General features: G+C 40.7%; 1 protein-coding gene across 4 annotated transcripts in view; it reads left to right on the forward strand.

The window, feature by feature from the left end:
• LOC139607708 (rap guanine nucleotide exchange factor 6-like) overlaps positions 1–25370 on the forward strand; it is a 146268-nt gene that overhangs the window by 73611 nt on the left and 47287 nt on the right. For all 4 annotated transcript variants that reach the window (XM_071460834.1, XM_071460835.1, XM_071460832.1 and 1 more), the window contains 2 exons: positions 19137–19268; positions 24677–24857. In XM_071460834.1, the coding sequence (XP_071316935.1) occupies positions 19137–19268; positions 24677–24857 (313 nt within the window). The remainder of the gene's footprint in view (positions 1–19136; positions 19269–24676; positions 24858–25370) is intronic.

Below are 25370 nucleotides of genomic sequence, written 5' to 3' on the forward strand. Positions count from 1 at the left end.
TAGATCCCAATGTGTCTGTCTCTTTGGGAGCGTCTGTCTGGGTGCTGAAAGCCTCAGAGATGTTTGTCTTCATTATGCGTGTGTGTGTGTGTGTGTGTGTGTGTGTGTGCGCGCGTGCATGCTTTCAGTAGGATAAGTAATAATTAGGTCCCTGGAGATGACAGGGATAAAACGAGAAGATGTTCAGTCTAAGATAACACATTAAATCTGTACCACACACAGTCAAATAATTTAGTCTTAAATACCTTATTACTGATCTTTATTGATCTCCTCCTCTTGTGTGATCCAAATTATGCAGACATCTCTCACTACTTGCAAGGGGTCAAATGTCGCTGCCTTTTTTGTTAACTTTAACATAGCTCATTATGGCTGCACATAATGAGCTGTGTTTAACTGCAGTTTTAGCACAATCTGTTTACTTAAATCACATTTTTAAGATAGTGTCTCTTTCAGATACATGCACAGTTTTACTGTTCACAACTAGAACCTGATTTTTTAGGCTGATGCTGATATTGATAATTGAGACTTCAACAAATCTGGTCATGATATATTATCCAATATTATTTTTTTTTAACACAAACACATGCATAAACAGACATTTTGAATAAGTACTACTGCAATTTCCTTAAACCCAAGTTGATGTCTTAATATACAGTAACTCATTTTGTCCAGTCACAAGTCCAGACCCCTAAATTATTCATTCACTATCACATCTATCACAAGGGACAAATAGAAGCATAACCTTACATGTTGAGAAGCTGGAAGCAGGGGATTGTTTGATATTTTGGCTGAAAATAACTTCGCTAGCCAATTATTTTCTGTGGATCAACTAATCAATAATTTCAACTCTACCTGTAAAACTAAATAATGAGGACATTATGTTGTAAATGATCTCAAACATACAGTTTATCAACATTTTTAAACTGTCATTTCTTGTTTCTTTTCTTCTTATCATCTGCCACATACACTGATACCGATAAAATGGCAATAATCTGCTCATAGCTGTTGGATCAGTCTTGCTCTATTCACGACTGAACATCCTCACCACAATTTTTGCAGGTTATTTCCAGTCCAGTTACTTTTCTTCAGGGCAGCTGATCTGTTTGTCACTTGTCATGTTTTCAACCCTTAGGGCTCCTAATCACCTACTGATCATCTGTAGGTTGGGTTTTTGTTTAATTGCATATTTACTCATTATCATTTTAGGCGGTAATTAAAAGCTCCAGCTACCACAGAGCTCATTTTTCTTTCATTGTAGTTTTTGCACTGGCTGAACTTGAACTAGTGTATTTGTTTGATATTACTGGCTCATCTATGCGTTATGACTCCACTAGCTAATTTATCCTCTAGTCCAGAGCCACTGAGGTTTCATCCAGCATGGCCTGTTTGAAGTCCATAGTTAATTGGTCTGCGTCTGTGATGAGCCCACCTTTTGCAAAGGTTAATTAACTTTCCGTTTTCCTCCCATTAGGTAATATGTGCTCTGTCTGGAGCTACAGTTGCAATTAAAAACACTGCAGTCGGGTTAGTGGGAAGAGAAGCAAAGAGGAAGACGGAGAGAGCGAGGGTGGTCTGCAAAGGGATTTAAATTCTCTGGAAAGGTTTTGTGAACTCATTCACTGGGATCTTGGGGAAGGAGGGATGAGGAAAGGCAGAAAGATGAAGAGCAATTTTGGAGCATGATTTGAAGTTTGAAAGAGGAGAAACAGAAAAAGAACAAAAAGAAAGAGAGAAAGAAAAATGCATCAGTGAGTAAGAGAAAGCCTCTGAAGCAGTGATGTTTATTCCACGAGAGGCTTCACAGTTTTATCACTGACTTATTTCTCAGAATAGCAGCCAATTATTCTCTCTAGAAGTTGGTCTCTTTTGATAGTTTTGGCTGAACTGCACTGGCTGGGATTGGTGAGATTCTTCATGGCAGTGATGTTGGATTCATCTTGAATGATTCACCAGCCTGTACAGCGCTGGTGCACTTTAAGGCAGCTGTGCATCAAATAAATTTGAGGTTTAATTAGCCTCAATGCTAATGGTCTGAAAACTGAACAAGACGACTTAATACAGGAGATCTAAGAGACAGAAAAGTAGTGATCAAGTCGTTGTTTGATATGAATCACTTAGTTTTACTGCTCTGCAGGGAATCTGCAACTGCCAACAGGATTTTACAGTCTTTTCTACAGCCTTATTTACTACAGACTTGGAGGTGAACCTTCGAGGCTGAACTGCTATGGGACGTAAACGCTTTATTTTGCCATTTAGGCATCTTTGTTCAATACTGCTTCTAAAGTGCAGCTCTTACCAAATAGCATGCTTTACTCTCTTGTTCTAATTCCTAGCGTCAGTGGGTAGTTATTGAAATATTGACTGTGTGGTTGGAAATTTGGCAGCAGATGACAGGCAGTGAAATGTAGGCCAGTGGAGCCGCTCTGTGGGTCCAATAGGCCTTCCTGTCTGAGGCACTGAGCAACTATGAGGCCCAGATTTATTTACATCTCCAGTAAACAGCACAGGACTTTAAAAGGGAGGTCTTCTTGGGTCTTACTCTTAGGAGAGCAGTCAGCTGCTGCCTTTAAGAGGCTTTCAACATCATGCTTACATTTTCATTGTTTTATGCTGTTGTGTTTATGGGTGAACTGTCCCTTTAAATCATGTCCTGCTCATCCCAGCAGAACACAACCTCACGTCCTCCCGCTGCTGGAGGACTTGTCAAAATGCTCTGCTGCCGAACTCTCTGACCCTCCCTGCTGCCTACATTGGTTCTGTTTTCCTCCGAGCTTCCTCTGTGCTTTTTTGTGCTTTTCTCTCACTTGTTCTCTCTTTATCTCTCTTTTCTCTTCCCTGTGCTTTTAGTGAGAACCCCCCGCTGTCTTCCTTCTTCCTTCCTTCCTCATCTGTTTTTAGGAAGGGACTCTTCTATCTTCTACTACTTGATCATCTCCTCTTTTCAATCTCCTTCTCTCCCTCCCCATCTATTATTTAAACATCAATAATGGGGCTTGTTGTTGTTGTTGCCAGGCTGATGCTGCTATTGTTGCTGCCCTGCTGGGCTGTATCCTCACTCATCTGCTGCTTCCTGTATTATAAATTACACCAACTCCTTCTAAAACCATCTGCATCCTCACATGTCCAACCTTTGCTCTCTGTTTCTGCACCCCATGGCACCCATTACTTATTACCCTTCCAGATGCCTTCAGTTTTCTTTTCACTCCTCTCTCTGTTGCTTGTCAGTAGCGTGGCATAACCGTGCTCCTGACATTACATCTAAAAGTTGGTTAAAGTTGGAAACCTTGCCTGGTGGTGCCTCCAAATGGCAGAGGAAAGTGACCGAATTGCTTGATCATATTTACCCATAATTCTGTGCAAGTGGTAATTTACTGAAATGAGTAATACCTTTCAACTTTGCCACCAAGATAGAGAGGAAGAAGGTCTACTTAAGTTTGGGAGAAATGGCCAGTATATATTAATGTTCAGAGAAAATGCTGGTTGCTACTTAATCTCACTTTTTTTGTCTTTACTGCTTAAAGGAAAGACATCTCCTTGATTCATTTCCCACCATTAGTCATCTCTAACCACATAAGCTTTTGCTTGAAAAAGGAGGAAGGGTCATGCTTTGCTGATAAGCAAATTTATGCTGCACAACAACACATAAGTCAGATTGAAAATGGTTGTAATAATTTTCCACTCTGCAGCCGGTCCAGACTCAGGTTGACCCGGGCTGTTGCTGCCCTCAGCAATCAATGGACCTTGCTGAACATTGGCATAGACAGTTTGCATGGTGCATGCTGCGCTGAATAGCAATGGGGCTATGGAGGCACTGGTAGGGGAGAGCTACACCGCGATGATGGATTTAGTGCCAGGCCAGGAAGGGTAAGGCGGGTCAGACAGATGGACAGGTAGACAACAAAGCACTGAAAGCAGTATATAATCATACTAGAGGGAACCAGTTATGTTAAAGCTTGATTTACAGGTAATTTCTCAGGGTACAAAGTACATTTTGAATGAGGGAAGAAATTTAAAAGCAGACCAAAAAAATCTCTTCAGTTGCTGATCAACCATTAAGTGTTGTCAGACTTCTGTTTAAACAGCTAAATGCTGTGTTTGAATCAAGATACGATTACTGGCCTACCATTCATCATCTGATCAGATAAGATAGATAGCTACATTAAACTGTTGGGTGATATAAGGAGATTAATTATTCTTTAGCAAAGTCTATTGACCTCTTTTCTCAGTGTTGTGGCTTCATGCCCAGACAGTGTTACGAGTCAGGATTAGGTACTGAGCACCTCGAAGCTCTTCACTTTTCTCAAGATGGTACATGTTAAAATGTCTGTTGGGATAAAGATAACACCTCAAGTAATTACTGTGCCGATTTCAATTTAGAGATTTAATTAAATTAAATTTTGGGATTTAATTAAAACCCTGAGCAAGAAGGTTTGGTAACATCAAGCATGTACATGTATGTGGTTGTTATTTGTTTCTAATGGTTAGAGAGATTTCCCTGAACATCTTTTTCAAAGTCAGGTAATGGCGGCCTCAAAAAAATCCCTTAAATTATTTTTTGAATTTTGTAATGGAAAAGTTGAGATGCAGTAATCATATCATCCAAAATGAGAAAATACAAGTTGTTTTTAATCTCAACAGACTAGTGATACAACTTATTTTTGTCTCACGTCTTGAGAGGTACAATGATTTGCCAACCAAGTGCCCTGTATAAAAGCTATTGCAGACCAAAACAAGATCTGGGACATGCAAATTAGCTACTGTAACAAGAAGGTGACATTTGAACACTGACGGAGGCCATTGTGGCCATGGTAATTGCACCCTGTGTCATCAAGAAGCTACAAACTGAAGCAAAAATAACAGAAATCCGAGGCCATGAAGTTCAGTTTTGCTGTGCTGTTGAAATATAGATGTAAAGTTGGACTAAAAAAGTAAAAAAAATAAAAAAAATACATCAGAAAATGCTGCAGTCAACAGGTCAAAAGCTGTCAATCATAAAATGCACTTTGTAATCCTCTGCATCCTCAGATCAGCAGATGGAAACTGCAAACACCATTAAAAGAATATTAGATAGTTGCACCGTTGCTCCCCTGGTACCTGAATATGTTGACAGAACCATTCTTGTGCATTAAGAGGATGACCTTTGCCAGGTGATGTAATGCCACGGCCTCTTCACATTGGCCTTGGCAGATTTACTCTGACCTCAGGCCCACAGACAGGCTGATTGATGAACTGACAGAACTCACACAAGGTGTCAACATAATGTGGCTTTTGAGCCCAGAGAAATGGGGGGTTGGAGGAGGGGGGTCGAGACACACACTCTTATTGTTGCCTCTGACCGAGAGGCAACATTAGAGAAAGAAAGGGAAAAGGCTTTTAGCATGCCGAGGGAGGTCTAGGATATCATATGCACAGGAAGTAGGGGTGATGAAGATCGATACGAGTTGCATTAGGCCAGACAATGTCCAACTCACCTCCCATAAGTCATAAATTTCTGTTCACTCACAAAACACAGATTGTTGCTAAATTGCTATTTTCCATGTACATTTCATATATACAGTAAGGTTCCTTTGTAAGTCCAGAAAACATCCCGAAAAATAAAACAGAGGGATCATCACATTGTATAGACACAACCTAACACTGTCTTGCTGGTATGCTGATGTTTAAAACAACAGTTGTGCTGTGTGTGAAAATAGAGTTCTCAAAAAGCATTTTTGCTTCACAGTGGCCCTGTTTTTGAGATGAACAACTGGAAGACAAGAGCAGATCAATTTTTCTTAAAGGTGTTGCCCTCCAGTTGAACTTCAGTTTAGCTCGATGTATAACTTGAACAGATATTCTGCTGTTTAACTACAAAAATTTTTGTTGATATTCCAAGCGAATTGGACTCTCACTTTGCTTTTGCCACTTTCACAATGAAGTATAGGTACTGCAAGTGCTCTGTTCAGGTTATTTCTGTTCAGTCTTTCTATTTAGACTGAATAAGCTGGTAACACTCTAGGACAGTACAGTACATCAAAGCACTTAAATGTAGATTTTTAAACCTTTATTTACAGGAACACTAAGTTTGATGGCTCTTTTCCACCAACAGCCTGCTACACTTTAAGACACTTTCACCCCTGAGATGTCTTGGTAGGAAGCCCTCAAGGAGCTTTGGCACACTCAGTTTATATTGCTCAAAAGCACACTGTTGGCGATCTTTGAGTCATTCATTTATATTTCACATATTTTCAGGTGATGTAACCACCATTGAACCATTGGGTTCAAGTCATTGCCAGTCATCTGTCACATTGAGCCTGTGTAAATACTTTTTAAAGCCAATTTAGAAAATGCACATTATCAAATTACATGAGCGCACGGAATCCAGTCCTGTTTATGATGCAGACAAAAGTCCGACCAGTCTCAGCTGATGGAAAAAGGCTCTTACCTGCTTTGGAGTTTACAACACTTTATCTTTTGACACAGTATTAGGAAAGAAATGTAGCACTGTTTGACTGTTTCAGTGGGCACAGTGACATAAAAGGGCCAGTGCTGTGTCCTGAATGGTATAATTATTGTCCATTAGCTATGATAGTCTGAAATTTAAGAGTGAAAAGCCCACTCAGGCCCTATATGCATTAACATGCCCGAGCTGGTCAACATTACTGGACTAAATGGACTCAAAGTGACGATGTAGCCTTTGTACACACACACACACACACACACACACACACACACACACACACACACTCTCACTCATTGCCTGTACATGCATGTGACCCCGACCCTTGCTGGCTGCTCACTGTCAAATCAGGTTGAACACCCACAAATACACACACACACACACACACACACAGGCTGACATACTGGCACTATGCAATGGTCACATCATAATACCCGCACACATAGAGTACATGTGCACATGCACACAAATTACTCCCCCTCACTCTGTATATGCAGACTCCACCCACCAGAGATCTGTCAGTCATGAGCTACTACCCCCACCCGTATACACACACACACACACACACACACACACACACATACACACACCCTGGTGATGATATTTCAACCACCCATAGCCCCTACCCCCTCATTTTCACTTGCTCCCATTATCTCACTGCTATTGATCCACATCCCCTCCTCTGCCTGCACAACCAGAGGCCTTACAGGATAGTTTTCAAGGGCGTTGATGAATTCAAGATGGGATGGATGGACGGGTGATTGCTCTGTGGCTGTTTGTGAATTTGTGAAAAAGAGGGAAAATAAAGAAGAAAGAGCGTTTTTGAAGCAGACAGTGTGTGGTTTGCCTGTATGAAAACAAATGTGGTTGGTCAGGAAGAAGATCTTTCGGTCGTGTTTGGAAATCCAGAGACATTAAAGTCTGTTCATTTGCTTATAAATCATTCTTTTTTTAATATGCAGAATTACACAGATGTACATCAAAGGGAAAATAAAGCTTTTTTTTTGTTTATTTTTGGGACCCTTTGCACATTTGTAACATGAGTTAGATTTCTGTAACAATCACTCCTAAAATTTGTATGTTTTGTTGAATTAAGACAAAGTCAATTCTGGCTTCGTTTTTGGCTTCAGCTGAAGTTAATAGGTTGTCTCTGCTTTCAGATATTGTAAACTATATTTTGGCATTGAATTTTCAAGCACATTAAACTCCTTTTGAATACAGATGCACATCTGTAGACTGTCATGTTGACACATCTAGGCAGCAGCCAAGAACATTCACATCAAAACAAGACAAATGATTATAAATTCAGATCATAATAGAAAGAAAAGCTTTTTTCAACCATATTAGCACCAGTTCGGCTCATATCTAGAAGTTGCTCTGACTTCCTTTTGTTGTCAAGTATAGTTTTTGTCAGGTAAAATAATAACATTTCTGATAAATGTGGAGATCAAGACTAGGGTTAGGTCAGTGGGCACACAAAGTTAATTTCCTGTCCTGCCGTGGTACAGATTTTTTCACTCAGCTCTGTCTGGACTGAGGTGAGTGGGCCAACCAAGTGGAACATGATCCAATATTAACAAAAACACTGCAGGAGAACCAGGGGGTGGGGCTGCCCCTCCACCCGGCCCCCGGGTCAACCTGTAGGGGTGCCAGGGACACACTGCATGTGTGTGTGTATATGTGTTTATATGTGTGAAGTAGTGAGGGTTGGGCTGCAGGGCAGGAAGCATCTGTTAACAGAGGGGAGCCAGGAGGTACGAAGGTGTACAGTATGTGTATGCATGTACATGTGCACACAGGCTTTTGCATTTGTGTGTGTGTGTGTGTGTGTGTGTGTGTGTGCACGAACATGTTATTTGTATCAGTATTAAAGCCAAGTGTTTAGCCTTCCCTCCTGTATCCGGCAGACCTGGCCGTGGCCCACCTTCCTCAGGGGCCCAGACAGAGACGCCTTGCAGCTTCCTGTAACACACAAAAAAAGCATTATACACACACACACATGCCAAAAAAGAACATGAATGAACTATCAACAATACATACATACACCAAACATTTTTGAAGACCAGTATTTCATAACAAAAAAAACGTTGTTAACCAACAGAAAAGGCAGAACTAGCCAAAAATAAATCCTTTTTTTGAACTCACTCTAGTCCAAACAAGTTTAAATCCTATGCCCCCTCTTTTTCTTTTACCTTGAAATTCTCCTTACCTAGGTGTGAAAGCGAGTAGAGGGGGAGGGCAAACAGCAGACAGGGCTGCAGCAGGTTGAAAATCCCTTTCAGAAATATCCAAGTGTTTGGCTGCAACTGCAGTCCGCTGCCATACAGATGCACGGGAACACCGTGCTGAGATGCCAACTGGAAGGAATTCCCATTGAAGCCTGGCTGTAATACTCGCAGTCCTCCAGAGAAGAATACTTGACTCTGCAGGGGTGCTGACCCATGCTAATTACCTTCTTCACTGTGTAAGCCGCCAGAAGACTGAATGAGCGGTTAAAGACCGTGTGGGATGAATGAGCATGCAGCCAGTTTACAGCCATTACTCACCAAGGAATTCCAGACTGGTGGACTTTATTCTGACATAATTTGTTGTTTTTATTACTGACCCATGTAATGTCTGTTGGTATTACATTTTTTTCTCACCCTGGTGACTTGAGACTTGACAAAAAGTTTGCAGGCATAATGTTCCACAAGATGGAGGTATATGTAGATTTGGCAGCGCACAGACAGCAAACAAATAAAATAATGACCGGCTTAGGGCTCTTTACACAAAGTTAAGAACTCGGGCTTCACTTGGAACAGGTAACCTGTCTTTATTGTCTTGACTTCACTCAGGACTTCATAGCCCAGACTTGAAACTTACTTGTGACTTGCACAGCAATAACTGTTATGTCCCACCCTTACTAATTTCAAGATTATACGTTTTCTGTGGAAGTTTTTGAATAACAATGCTACAGTTCTGATTCATAGATGATTCAGGATAGTGGACTTTTCTGTGATCTTCGAATGTTTAATTTCCAAGCAGTGACAAGCTCATGTACACACACAACCACACGCACACATATGCACAGTCCATTGTTTAAAGTTTAATTCCGGTGTTTGGTAATACAGTAATGTGTTCAGAATTTTGTGATTCACTGAACATGAAATAAGGGGGAAAGAAACACCGCAGACATTCACATACTCTCTCCTTTCCTTTATCCTCTTTCCTTCTAATCCTCTAATTCTATTTATCTTTCCTTCCTTTTTCTCCTTGTGTCTCCCTCTCTGCATCTCTCGCTCCGTCATCACTCTCAGACACTGGGGCAAAAGTCACAGGCCTTTGGCAGAGTCAGTGACAGTGCCATTCAGCATCCCGTCTGTCACAATACTGGCACAGCAAAGTGTGAAAACTGCCAACTAATGGTTGTTTATCCACTGTAGGAGCTTGCCAGCCAATGTCTGTCCAGGCTAAAACCTTGCCAACCGATGATTGTTGAACCTTGTGCCTCACAATCACAGTCTGCTGTTTGTTTGTTTTTTTTTTCCCAAACTGAAATTAAAATATGTTTCAAAGAGAGGCTTTTTTGAGGACATGTGTTGCTATGCAGAATCCCCACTTTGTGCTGGAAAAAGTAGTCTCTCTTTCAAGCTGTCCCACTTTCAGGCTCCAACCATCAGAGTCTCTTATTTTCTCTTTCAAAATATTTTTGAGCATATGTTGCAGGCAGAGTTACTGTGATGCAGGTGATCTTTGCAACAGTAACATAACCAGTATTGTGCAGCTTGACTTAGGTGTCAGTTGCTGCACAGGGCTGTGTTATGTCAGTCATACTGAAAATGGTGACCTCACTGTAAATAGTAGCTTTCTGTTAAATAAATATGTTATAAAGCTGTTTGAAATTTGGAGAGGTATTTTTGCAAAGAAACAGAAGCAGCGCGTTGACTTTGCAGACTGGACATGCTTCCTGAACAAACAGGACTCTTCTCGCTGCATGGATGTTTATTCTTGCGGGAAACAAGTGTTTATTCCCTATTTCTGAGTGTGTGTGTGTGTGTGTGTGTGTGTGTGTGTGTGTGTGTGTGTGTGTGTGTGTATACATGCCATCCTCTCTACTTGACGATATTTGAGTCCTTGTCTCCTCATGTGGCCCCTTAACTCCACCCCACCCCACCCCCCACCCCCCTCTCTTGCTCTCTCTCCTTCTCTTCCTTCCTCTTTCTTCCCCTCTCTCTCTGTGCCATGTCTGCCTTTGCAGTAGTTGTCACCTCCAATTCCAACTTCAATTCATTACATCTCCCCTTGCCCCAGCTGGTACAGTCTCTCTCTCTCTCTCTCTCTCACACACACTCACACACATGCACATACACACACACACACACACACACTGTCATGGTGCCACAGATATGGTGTTCTGGACTGGGGGTAGAATTGAAGTCTTAAGAGAATATTTGAGACTTTTTTTTATCTTCATCTGTTCACTCTCTTTCACTTCATCCTCCCCCCTCCTCACTGTCAGTCCTATCTCTATTATATGCTCTGCCTCACTCTCTGCTACCTTTGCGCACATGCTCGCTCTCTCTCTCTCATACTCACACACACACACACAGTCCAGTCTCAGTCATATGCTGTACTTTGCCTTTCTCACTGTCTCCTCTTGCACTCTTTCCTTTTGACTCGCTCTCTGTGTCACTTCTCTCTCACTCACTCTCTCTCTCTCTCTCTCTCTCTCTCTCCCTCTCTCTCTCAATCTCTCTCACTCTCTCTCACTCATATATACTTCAGGTCCCTGTATTTTCTCCCCATCTCCATCTGTCCCCCTGCACTGTATCTTAATCCAGCCGTCTGTGAACTTGCCAGTAATGGAGTGGAGCATGGCTGTGTGCTGAGCCTATTTAATAAGCTCAGTGTGTGTTTACTGAATGGAGCCTGTAGATACATGCAGTTCACATATATACTGTTGAGTACCCTGTGTGTATAGATTATCATGAGTTTGTGTTTTTTATTTAGTAGTAAATGTATGTGTTTTCCCCTCTGTATTGAATGTGTGTGTTTGACAACACAGTCTCCCTCCTGCAACAGTAAACCAACGTCACAGAGGCCTCGATTTATCAAAGGTTTCTGCAGTGCTACAGGGCTAAGTCTGCATCTTCAAAATGTATGTGTGTGTCCCATTCCAGACAGCAGAGCCAATGGACTCAACTGGCTATTCTGATGATGCCATTTCACTTATTTCACTCCTCCTTGCTCCCTTTGATGTAGAAATGCATGTGGGAGCAGAAATGAGGGCCGATGCAGTGAAGGAGGAAATGCAAGAGTAAAGAAAAAATAGAAAGTGGTGAACTCCAAAAGAGAAGGTGACAGAATGTAAGACTGAAGTAGTGACAAGGGAACTGGAGAGTGGAGGCTGGAATGAGAGAGTGAGCCGTTGGACAATGACAGAGACAGGAGAGTTAATAATAAAGAGAATCAAGAGAAAGAGGTGAGATGCTGTTGCAAAGAGACACTGCGGCAGAGAGAGCAGCGAAATGCAAGAACCAGCGGAAATCACATTCAAACATCACGTTCAGCGGTAACATCAAAGGACGGATAACTCATTTTGTGCTGCTGTGAGACATTAGCAAGATTGTTCCTTTGTGCAGAGGTGAACTGCTGCCGTGCTGTGGTGTGGTTTCTGGTGTAACGACCTGGTCTGAGAGCTAACTCAGCACAAAGTAACAGCTGTTAGGAGAAAAGACGTATGTTAACAGCTTAGGCTCCCTGTTCTTAATGTGTAACTTTGCACTCAATCTGACTCCGGCTCTTACACATAAACTTGTCACGTCTCAGTTTCCTGTTGGATCATGATGATGACTGATGAAAGTGAGCCTTACTTTAATGTTGCAACATTTGTGAGTCACTGTGGCAATGATTTAACGAGATAAAAGATAAAGTATTGTCAAAGAAAAACAGCTCTGGCAAATGCAAGCTGCTGCAAGTAGCTGCAGTATTGAACCAACAACATGAAGTTAAAAATGTTACACAAACATTTACCGACACAATTTGTCATCCACATTTTGTCGCATTTCATAGATGGTTGTGTTGCATGGCTGCATTGCTCACATCATGTCAAGGCAGTTTGTCACTGCTGACATCTACAGGCTGAGGATGTTCATGTCAGGTACCCCACCAGTGACCTCACGATCATTACCATGCCTGTATTTACTCAGCTGTGAGGTTATGAGAAGTGTGGAGCGGGTCCTTCCAGCTAAGCAGTTTCTAAAACAGGATTTAGCTGTTATTATTCCCTCAACCTCTACAGCATGTTCACATTTTCACATGGTAGAAATGAGCTGGAAATTAATACAATTAATACTTGATTCCCAACACTGGTCAGTGCTCGCCCTTCAGCACAATCAGTCAGTATAGTCAATTTGTTATAGATTTTTTTGGGGTGTTTTTGGTTGGTCGAGTTAGTGTTCAACCAGGAATGTTCACACTATGTGTCATAAATTGTTGTTTTATATTCAAACATAAAGATGCCCAGAGATATTCAATGATGCATCTTTCACCATTCACTATTTCAAGTGTGGTTTTGGTAACAAAGGGACACATGACTATTTTCATTTCTGCCACCTTGTTGCTGTTGCACACCCTTTACTATGCAACTAAGCTAAGACTTTTGGAGACACTGAACAATATCTCTTTGACTAAGATACTGTAATTTTGTTTTCTCTGGGCAAATACACAAACATTGTCTTTAAGTATTCATTTAATCTTGTTTGTGACATTGTTTGTTGAACCCACTTTAATTATCACCCTCGTCAGGATTCATCAGCCTCATCGCATTTTCTTTAATTACTTAGCTAAGATATTTGTCCTCTTTATTATTCATTCTAATATATTGTTCTCACTCTTTTTTCTCTGCTTCTTTATTTAATTTTGTGTCTTAGTGTGTGTCTCTAAGTGCATATTTACATCTTTGTCATGCTTCGTCGCTGTCAATGTATCCTTTTACTCACCCTCGACTATAAACGGGTCTCTCTCTCGGGTCTCAGTTTGTTCTCTCTGATTAGAAGAGGTTTAGTAAAGTCTCAGGTGTTTCCTGCCATGTTGTCACTAGACATTGTCTCTGCCTTCTAACAAAGCCTCTGTAAAAACTAACTCAGAAAACTATTTACTAATAATTAATGCAAAGCAAAATTAATTTTCTGTCTTGAAGGTGCAGTAGCAAAATAGTAGTTTCAAACTGATATCAGACCATGCCCTCCACCTCCATCCTTTTGTGTTTTAATGGTGTGGCCCCTTCTGAGACCCCAAACCAACTAATTTCAGACTATTATGGTAGACAGACAAGGCCATTGAACGTCTTTCAATTTTCCCAAAACCATTTGGGAACGAAAACATCCCTTTGACCCACAATGTAGTAAAGATTATCCTAGCACTCAAATGCTTTTGGGAAACCCAGTCTCTGTTGTCTGTGTAGCCAAATGGCCAGTCTGGACTTTATAGTCCATTTTATCACTGAGGAAATAGGTGAAGCAGAGCACTCAGGCCCACAGCCAGTTAATCTCATTGTTAAAATTGGATGCAATAAGTGAAACAGAGTTTTATACAAGAAGGAAAAAAAAGATATCACCCTAATATGTTGTGACTGGTTTATTTTGCTTTCAGGAAGTTGAGTAGGTCTACAGAAAGATGAATGTAGTCATAAAGTTAAGAGCGGCCATTTGAATGTCTTTCTCCCTGATGGAGGGAAGGATCCTTTTGGGTGGTAAAGTGCTATGAACTATGGGTATATCTGAACAATATGCTCCTGCCATTATTCAGATATAGTCTATTGTCATTTGGTTCTAACCCTTATAGTATACAGTATGTCATCTTAAAAGTGTCTTAGTGGGTAATTTTATGAATGAACAGATACATCTACACACATCATTTAAGATGTTGTTACAAACATAAACAATGATGTTGTAAAATGTATGGTCTGTAAAAGTGATGTCACAGTGAATTGCCCAGCCCAGCTATGTTCTTTGTTAATGACATTAGCATATTATTCATTTATAAGCTGCCACACTAGGTAACAGTGTGATGTTCTCCAGGCCTTGTTCCTTATGAATTCTGAATTCTTTGGCTGCTGCATCTTTTTTGGACTGAACCTTTCCACAAGCTTGTTATGATGGATGATAGGTTCATTTCTGTGGAGTCAAAGCTTGGTGCATTGCAACCTGCAAGGTAACATTTACAGCCATCTTGATGCTCCCATGAGCCTGGTCATTGACATGATAGAATCGTACAGCTGAAGGAACCTTGCACATTTATATTTAATCTCCTAACTCTCATGCTTAATGCATGAGAAGAATGGGGGACCCCGTCAACCTCCCTGCCCCCCTCCTCCTTCACCCCCCTTGGCTTGGACCGCTGGGAGAGGGAAAGAGGGGGATTAGAGCAGGATTAAGTCTGTGGTGTGAATAGGATCCACAAGACCGCCACAGTTATTCACTTCCCCCGTCACTCCCTCACTCATCTTCCCCCCCTACCTCATGAACTCCCTCTGTCTGTCCACACCCTGTTTCATGCCATGGCGTCTCTAAAACCCAAACACACATACCTAACTTGTTTTGTCATATTTGTCAGGAACTCCTCATCTAGAACCTTAATCTTAATCTAATAAAATCAACAAAATGTGCATCAGCTAAACGATTCAATTGTATAAGCAGATCACAAATTCTCTTCCATCCAGGACAGAAGTGAATCAGAACCACAGGTGTTTGACTACTCCAACAGCCCTAATCTTAACTGTTGGCAATTTAAGGGTCCATTTGTGATGCACCTCTAATGTAAGTGAGTGAACGTTTATCTGAATTTAACATGAGTCTTAAACAGAGTTCTGAGCTGAGCTGAAGTGTAGGGAGAGCAACACAAAGAAGGAATTTTGTACTCAAATGGTGAGAATGTGCATTTTCACCATTTAATCTGTCTACTTCCCACTGTCTAAGCCTCACATTAACTTAAACTGAACCTTTATTTTTACACAGCCTGTGGATTTTGTCCCCGATCACTTACATTCAAATTGCTTTAAGAAGGGATCACCTCCTCTCAGCCAAAGACCAATAACTCTTTCAACGTACATAATGGCAAATTTGGCAAGTGCCTATTGTTTTAAGATAAATTTGAACCTTAATATATTTTTTTAACAATTCAAGTCAGTTGAGGTTAAACTACTTAAACTAGCAAAACATTTTATCCCAGGTAAAAAAAAAAAAACAAAAACACACTGTTCACAAGGATACCTGTGGAGTTAGAGGTGGTGTTTCTAAAAGCAGACCATTTAAAACTCTCAGCCAGTACGAGGCTTGCCTCATGGCTTCCCAACTTATTTGTTCAGACTTAGTGAGACCTCTGAGAGGTCTCACTAAGTCTGAACAGAGCTTAACAAGAAGGAGGTCCAACTAATTGATCATAAGCCACGTTTCTTTATACACCATCCTCTTTGTGTGTGTTTTTCCTGAACTTTTCCCCAGGTCCTGATTGGCTCAGCAGTTTGCATTAGTTTTCTGTCTCTATGTGGATTCTGGTAAATGTGTTAAATGGATGCAGGGTGGGAGCTTCATCATCACTGACTTGTAACTCTTCCATCACACAGAAATCAATAAGTATTTACCTGCGATAAAATTAGTCATCACTCTCTGTCCCCCCTCTTGCTGTTTCTGTCTCTTTCTATTCACATAGAAACAGAATAAACTAGTAGTGAAGAGCATTGGTCACCAGAAAGCATCAGTAATGCGAGTAGCTAATTCTACTTGTTTAAATGTGTGATTGTGTGTGATTTACTCAGTAACAGCAACAGTGTTGCCTGTGGTTCAATATGTGAAACACACAATGCATTCCACTGCAGTACGTAACGGGAAATGGATTTCACCTTAATACTCCTTCAGTCCCAACTTAAAACTATCATTAGGTGTGTGAAGGTTACAGTTGTTCACTTTTAAATTACAATACCACTGTTAAAGTGTTACTAATAGCAGTGTTATTATTCATTATATGTGAGTAACAGAAAGAAACATAGAGGAACCCAGAATGTATTAATATTTAAGCGGAATACTACATTAGTATAGGGATGTATGCAATGGAAAAAGAAGGCATCATATGCATTAATGTTTAAAGTTTATGGCTGTTAAATGTACTTTAGTTCTACAGTGAAGCATTTTTAGATTTTGTGTGTCTGTGAGGGCGTGTGTTTGAAACTGTAGAGCTATTCTGCTACTGCACAAAGTCAGATATTTAGCTACGTAATCAGTCAAAAATAAATCTATGTTCAATGGGTTACCACTCATCTAAATCACACCAATATTTTCTCACGGGTAGTGTTTTGTCCCGACAAAATGTGCTGTTAAGTTTCATGCCAGCTGATAATGTAATAAAATGATCAATGTCTCTGTAACAAGTCATTCCCTGAATTGCTTTTGCTTTACCACTGTATGTAGCTCCACACTGTCTCTTATTCCTGGTTCAGGGAAGGAGGCTGAAATGTACAAAAGGACTCAAATCTAGGACAGTATGTTGTCTTTGAGTGTAGAGTCCAAAAGTCAGAAACCATAAATAGATAAAACAAAGCAGCTCCTTTTAATATGAAACAACCACATCACACAGACCTCAATCAATATTTGATCAATATCAATAAATGGTTCAATTTACCACATATAATATAAACAAAATACAGACAAAAATGGTAAATGACATTTAAGCACATAACCATTCATGAAGTACATGACAACTAGGACAGCATCAAATATATAAACATACATGTTCAGTTCAGTCTTTTTTAGATGCATCTGAATTTGTTTCAAAGTGTAAACATTTCCTGATTCTCAATACTGTTACTTGTTCAATTCTGCATAAGCCCTGTACATAACTATATGTCTTAAACTCAGCCAGTCCCTGATATTGTGTCTATCCAGTGTACATGAACACATTAAGCTGAGTGTTCCCCTTTAATATGCCACACATTAAGAGCAAGCCACTGAACTTATTAAACTCCACCCCACAAAACTGTGTTTCCCTGTGGGTTTGGGGCATGGCGGGGGGTCGTACAATACAACAGGCCTATTAAAAGAGAGCACTGAGGGGGCAGCACCCCCAGACTTGACATCTTTAATATTGCATGTTGGCACCATGGCTCCTCACAGCCTTAGCTAGCTTCCAAGCCTCAGTTTGGCTTGGTGCGGCGTCGCGTGCACAACTGTTGGTCAGCGCTGTCTGTTGTGCCAATGGAGGAGGTGTGCTGTCGATTGGCTCGCTGTCGCAGGAGGACATCTTCTCTCACCTTGACATTGCCCCAATCCAAACTGGTAAGACTTGAGACTAGAGGTTTGCCTTTTTTCTAGATCAGAGGGGGCACTGACTGCATTTGTCCACCTGCCCACGAAATAGAGAAAATATATTGCTGCATCACTTTATTGGAAACCCCATGTTTTTTTTAAACCTTCAATCTGTCTCCATGTACTGTTTGCAGTGGGTGGGAACCTTTAGAAAAATACCTTTTTTCGTTATCCTGTCATCCATATTTTTCCAATGTGGGTGCAGCAGACCAGTCCTTTTTTTGATTGATGTACAGTTATAAAATAATGTATTATAATGCTTAAGTTTTCCAACCTTATTTAGATTAATTTGGGTGTCTGGACTTGTGGTTTACCTATGTCTAGGATAAATGTGACTAAACCTGCATGTCTGAGTCTACCAAGAGGATCGTGTTAGGTTTACACTGTTTTTGTTGGAGATCTCTTTATTTTTAGTGCAGGATCTTGTAGGTTGTGTAACTATATTTCTACTGAGGTATTCTGTGCTGTATATTCTTCTTTTGTATGCACTTCGTGTAAATCTCTCTGGTGGAGGTGCAATGAATTCATTTTGTAAGGATTAATAAGGGGTCAGTTGGTCGATGGCCTAAATCAGTCTGTTGATTAAGAGAAGATGGAGAATGTCCTTACTGTAAGTTGGCACAGTACAACTAAGATGCACGGACTTAGAGTACATGTACCCTCTCTCTCTCACTCTGTCCGTCTCTCTGTGTGTATATCATTTCTCCAGTCACTTGAACACATAAATAAACATTGACAACCTAGAAACAATCTTTGCAACAGCCCACAGTCGCATTGGTCCGTTACCAAGCTGAAACCTAGCACAGCTCAAGCTGTGTACATCTTCTTCACAAATTCAGCCTGTTTTGTTTGATCCACTGACTGCCTTACTGACAACTTTGTCTCACTCTGAATCTGAGGGATTTATTTGAGAAAGAGCTCTTTACAATCTGGATTTTGAAGTTTGAGCGGTCTTCAGAAAAGGTGATAATAAAATAGACACAAATGGATTTTGTTTGTATTGATGCTCAAATTTAGCTTTGTGTAGTAAATGAAGTAAATAAACTGACCCCTCACTGTCTACTGGAAATCACATCAACCTCCAGCCCTGGATCATAATGCACAGCTGTCTTGAGTGTCTTCAGCTCCTCTTCCATCCTCTTCATGTTAATTATCTTGGAGTATAACATGTCAAACAATGCCAAGCCAGCTCTGGCTTTCAAGCTGATAAAACGCTTCTGTGTGTGTGTGTGTTTGTTTGTGTGTGTGTGTGTGTGTGTGTGTGTGTGTGTTTGTGTATGTTTGCCTCGGTTGAACTCATATCCTCCTCTCTGTCTCTCTCTCTCTGTCTCTCTGCTACTTCCTGTCTGTCTGAACAGCTTCCTGCTGACCTCAATAAGATGCACCTAACAGACCACGCCCACCAGCAGGTGATGCACATGCCTCCAAGCCAATCAGGATGCAGCATTGCCAGTGACTCGGGGAGCAGCAGCCTATCGGATATTTATCAGGTAGGAACTAAACCTCATTTCTTGTTCAAATATTTCTCCCTTTTTATTTATTTTTCTGTTTATATCTCTATTGATTTATTGTTTACTTTTTTCCTGCACTTTAGACACCATCAGCTGACAGACCCTTCTTAAACAAATCTGTATACAGTGTTTTTTAAGTTTGCTCTCTGTTTACATTTACAGACCGATCCTCCATAATTTTTTCCCATCTGTGCCACATATTTAAGTGTGGCTTTTTATCATAAGAAGTTCATTTTTATAACCTAAAATATGGAAAATCTAGGTTGTGGAAATGTAGGGCTTCATCACTTTTTAGACTTTTACTCTCTTCCATGCCACTGTTATTACATTACATATAAAAAAATAATGAAGCCCGTCCAATCCTGTGACAAACCCCTGTGTACTGCAGACCCTTCCACCACCATACTGTGACAACATCTGGTCTCTGGCATCCACTGACGGTGAATTCTCCTCAGCTTAACTTGCTCCAATTCTGTCTGTCTACCTGTAACATATCTGTCAGCCCACTACCCTCCCTCCTATTTTTTTCCCTCCTTGTTATCTAGCTAATTATTGTGCATCAGTTGTGCATCCTGGTGATCCGTCTCCCTCTGTACTTCCTGCTGTGGAGGAAAGGTCACATGCAGGAAATGAACCTAACCTTTCAAGCTCTGTTTCTACCTGTGACACAGGTAAAGAGGCTGCAGCACCATCAGTGCAGCAGGGTTTATAACAATCATTTTACCTTCTTTGGTAGTATGCAGTGAAGGGCGGCATGTAATTGAGGAATGACATAGTTTCTACATTAGTTATGCAGTTGATATTGGTCATAATGTCCAATTGAGGTTTCACTAAACAGGAATATCAGGAATCCTTGAGCATTCATCTCTTCAGCAAACAACAGTAAGAGAATAATTAGATTCCACGTTACACATGATTACACATTTTCTCCCATTCAGTTTTTTGGTATTACATATAAACATACATCATATACAACAAGCAATCATGAGCCCTCAGTTAATGAAAGCACTGAAAACTCAACTGGTCTCATTTTTAAAACAGTTTTCTTGCTTTTTTTTTTTTTTACTGAAGGTTGCTTTTAATGTCAGCAAACTGGGAAGTTTATTCTATGGTTGCATTCATAGCAATCACCCAGCTTAATGCACAAAGTGTAAAATGAAGTAGGTTCAAAAGTATTGCCAGACAAGGAGGTCTATATACTCTACTGTTCTCTGGTATCAGCCTCAGCCCTTTACGTGACATTTCTGAACATTCAATAGCTCAGTGTTCTTTGGAATTAAATGCCTCTCTTGAGTGTAGGGAATTTAAACTGCTACAAATCAATAATCCATAAAAGGGAACATGACATGGCTGTCATTTTATCATTTTAATCCTTCAGCTCCTAATCTCCGCTCTTTACACAGACAGTTATAAATCCAAGAATCTTTCAATATTACCTTTCAGCCATGGTGCAATATTTCAGTTTTCTGTCCCTCTGCGCAGCCTGCAGAATTGTTTTTATATATAGGTGGGAAGTGTTCCTTTTGACACCAATGAGGTCTGTTAGCTACAAACTACTAATGAGTTTGTTACAAGTTAATGAGCTGGTCTGATCAATGGGCACTGCTGGCCACTAATGAGCGGATTTGTTATAGTGAGGCATGATAACAATGCTAATATCTTGAATTTTGGAAGTTCAGTGCAAACATCTCATTAAACCCATTACGGTGAGTCAAGGGTGAGAAAAAACAACCACAAGTCAAGTGCAGGTATATTTATTATACTAACCCTAGCTACATTGCTAAGCAAATTTGAAAACAGTAGTTTCTTTTCAAAATGTATTATATGATTATGTTGCAGTCTTACTGGCTGCTTCTTACACTTGTCTGGAGCTGGACCTTCCTAAAAGTCAAGAAAAATACCAATGCATCTTTTAATTTTGGATCCTCTCTCTCTCTGTCTTGCTCTCTCTCTCTCTCTCTCTGTCTCGCTCTCTCTCCCTCTGTCCATCTCCCACTGTTTAGACCTGGCTTTACTCTCTCTCCCCCTCCTGTGTCTGTCTGAAAGAATAGTGCCACAGATTTTACTCCTGCTGTCTCCAGACGTTAAATTTCAGGTGTAATTTCCTCTTCTGCAGTGGTCAGTCAGCAGAGATAAATCATTTGCAGCAGCCATTTGTCTAAATCTCCATTCCCTCCTCCCACATTTGACCCTTTTAACAGGAACTTTTTGCTGTAGCTCAAACACAGAATATGTTTTAGTGCCACTTTTCTCTTGTTGTGGTCCCTTAGTAAATAAGGACTAATGCAATTTTTCTGTTAAGTGCCTAAAGAAGATCTGAAAATCCTTTGTAAATACTCTCAGGGGGTTGTAGTGGTGCATTTAGATGGGATAAGGGACTAGGAATAACAAAATACTTAGCTCAAAAGTAATAGTGCAAGTGCGTGATGGATTACAGAGTCTATTAGTCACTGTCAGCAGAATTTCATCACTTATGTTTCCAATAGAAGACAGACTAAAGTGGCATAAATGAGATATTTTAACCTCCTTACCTCCTGCCCATAACTGTACTCTCTGCCCAAGTCCTCCCTCCTCAGCCTGTCTGCAAGTCTTTGCAAACGAATGTAAGTCAGGTCAACCTGGGTCAGACGTTTAACGCAGAGATCTGATCTCTTCATCCTGAGATTAGATATTTATCACATGGCTGTGATCCCATCAGCTTGTGGCTGACCTGGCTCTGTGTTTGTTTACAGCTGTCTTAAAGTGCTGACCCTCCAGTCACTGTGCTCCTCAGCTGTCAATACAACAGACGGTTTCTGTTGTGGGCTTTACCCCCCTTTATCTGTCTCCCCAACTTTTCAACCCTTTCTGCCTCCTCCTGTTCTCACTTCTCATATTCCTCCTTTCTGCCCTTTCTCTCCTGTCAGTCACCCTCTCTTCTTTTATTATTCTTTATCCCTCCCACGTCACTCTGTTTTCTTCTTAGCTTTTTCCTCCCTTCTTTCATGTCTTGGCTACTGTATAACCTGAACCTCCGTACATTCCTCCCTCCGTTTCTCTCTTTCTGTACCTGGTCTTGAGAAATGTCGTCCTGGCTCAAACTTGTTCTGAGTCCAGGGGAATTGGACTGAAAGGGCACATCCTGCATTCTGAATGAACTGGGCTTTCAGAGGAACTGAAAGATATTTCAGTGGCAGTGGATGAGAGGGAAAGAGAGTGAGACTATAGCAAAGTGTTATTGCCCCAGGACTGCACCACTATTCTTTCTCACTGCCTCATTGCCTCCATTTTCCAACAAAGCTTGAATTGAAGACCACTTTTCTGCAAGGATTTAACAACATCCATAACAGCCTCTATCTGACAATATGGTGCTTTTTCTGTCTTGTAATTGGCAACTATAAAACCTACCGCTACACTTTTGCCCTTAGTCTTCTTCTGCACACTGCTGGCCCATTGAATACATGAGATAAATTTCCTATGAATCGATAAATCAGAGGTGAAGCAAAAGAAAAGCCTGTATTTTTGTTGAACCTGCACTTTTAGAAAACCTGCAGAACAACTTGCAAGACAAGCTGCTCTATTTATCCCTGCATATGATTCCCCTTTGTGCTGCTTTTGCATCTTGCTCCACAAAGTCCAATTCATTTAATCAATACATGTTGTTCTGTGTCATTTATTATGTTGTCAGTTAACATTAGTGGGATGAGAAAAAATCATTAGTGAAGAAAATAAAATCAGAACTTTCATTTTATTTTGGAAGGGAAATTATTTTGAACATGTCTGGGTTTGTCTGTTCTGATCTCTTAAGCCAAATGAAATGTATCTGGTGCTGAGCAGCTGGTATGTTTTAAAAGTCCTCTAAATAACTTGTCCAACCTAATTTGTGAAAACAAGAGTGGATCTGTACCTGAATTTGGAATTGACTGTTAGCTTAATCCCCTTGCCTCGGAGAAACCTATAAAACCTTTTGGCCAGGTACCAAATCTCCAAAGAACCAAAAGCTCAATTGCATTGTTTGTTTGGAAGTTCATCTTGTAGTGTATCGGGCAGAAAATTAACTTTCCCCCTCCAGCTATATATCCCAATCAAATGTACTCCAATCCACTCATTTGCTACTCCCAGAATGAGGGTACATTTGGTCCTTACAGGATAATGTCCCAGGTGTGGAGAGTAGATACTGGTTTCATTCTCAGCATGGCCAGATACTACCATTTGTCCTTTAGCAACAGCACATGATTTCCATGTACATGTAAAACAGCATTCTAGCAAATTAGTCCTTGTGAAACTAGGCAATAAATATAAATAGTAGATAACTTCATAACTTAGTGTTCCTCTCATCCTTCCTCCCTTTCCTCCCTGATACCTTTTTCCTCAATCAACTACTAGAGTAAGCAACTCATCTGTCTGGCCAAACAAAGCAACAAAAATGAATTAAATAAATTAAATCGATAGCAGATGGCCTGCAATGCTGCCATTACCACTGGAAAGCTCCTCTTTTCACCTCTAGGTTGATGGTTCAATTCCCAGCTGACCTGAAAGCCCCTATACCCTTTTAGAAGCGGACTCTGCCAACCATCTGTCTGCCCGGCACAGGGGAAATATGGTGGAATATGAATTATTTGTGCTGGATTTAAATATTTGGCTGTTCACCTCCGTTTTCTAGTTTGGGACCTGGTGTCTGGGTTTTTAGCTCAGGGTCACAGATACAGCTGCTCACTCCAAGGTTATTCTTCATGTTTTCTGTGGATCATGCATCACTGCAAATGCTCATACATAAAATAAAGGGGTGAAATGGAATAGAGCTGTAAAGTCAGAAAGGGGATTTTTTTTTTCAAGGTATGATGTTACCCACTCGCACAAAATAGTACGCACTGTCATACTAGTCAGAAACTAAAGTTATAGGAGATATTTACTAAATAAAGGTTATCATTTGAATTTGGTTGCTTTATAAATAGAATTGATCACCATGTACAAATGTCTAAACCATATTTTATTGAATACCCTCAAACTTCATCTAGTGGGCCCTGAATCAAATCTCTGTTGTGTCACAATATTGTCCTGCCTGAAACTAAATTCCACAGTGCAGAACTTTAACTTGTCCACTGCAAACCAGATTACTGCTACAGCATTTATTTCTAGGTCACATTATGGCTGGAGTTGACGCTTCAGATAGTCCTTTTTGAGTCAAGCAAGATAAACCCTGAGGCAAATGAAACCCAGTCTGAAATGATTAAAATTCATGAAAATACATAAGATGCGGTTTTTCTAAGATAATACATAAAAAGCTGAATTGTTTTTATTTTAAACATTGTCATTCAAATCAGTCACAATTTGTCACAGACTTCCTTTTCTCCTGCTACTGTTACTCACAAGCCACCGTGCTGCCTTCTCTGTTGTCTTTGCTCCAGGCCACAGAGAGCGACCTGGGAGATGTGGACCTGTCTGGACTTCCAGAGGCTGCAGTGGACAGCGAGGAGGAGGAGGAGGAAGATGAGGACCTGGAGAGAGCTTCGGACACTCTCCTGGGCCGAGATCTAGTGCGAGAGTGTCTGGAAAAAGACCCAGCTGACCGCAACGATGATGACATTGGTCAGTCAAACTCTACGCTGCTCATAATCAAGTCTTTTTCTGTTTGATAAAAATCATCAATAGCACACTTTACATGTTGATTAAAACTGCTGAACTGAAATGAAAAAGAGAATTTAGATCCATGTCACATCCTTGTTTGGTGGACTTGAGCAGTGCCAGTTTCTATTTTTGTTCTTGATGTTCATGAGATGCAGCTGTCACAGACACCATCTATCATTCAGTAACACACACAGGGGAGATGCACAAAGACACCTCACAGTGGTCTCTAAACACCAGTGCCCTTTCCGCGTGTATTTTTAAGCAGGCAATCAGAGAAACAACCTCATTAGCGGGACCCAGTAGGGTCCTGGAGGAGAAGGTGACCACATCAGAGAGCTGAGAGAAGTTGTAAAGGCCTGGCATGCTGTGTGCCTGCTGGGAGTCTGGCCTTCTTCACTCGCTGGTTACACTCACAGCTCATTCAGAGGAAAGAGTGAGAGGGAAGTTTAGAGGAGGACGTGTCTGACCCGGGTT

This window comes from Trachinotus anak, unplaced genomic scaffold (genome assembly GCF_046630095.1).
Source record: "Trachinotus anak isolate AG129_WGS33_773 ecotype Australia unplaced genomic scaffold, CSIRO_AGI_Tana_v1 ptg000024l, whole genome shotgun sequence".
In the NCBI taxonomy this organism is placed as follows: Eukaryota; Metazoa; Chordata; class Actinopteri; order Carangiformes; family Carangidae; genus Trachinotus; species Trachinotus anak.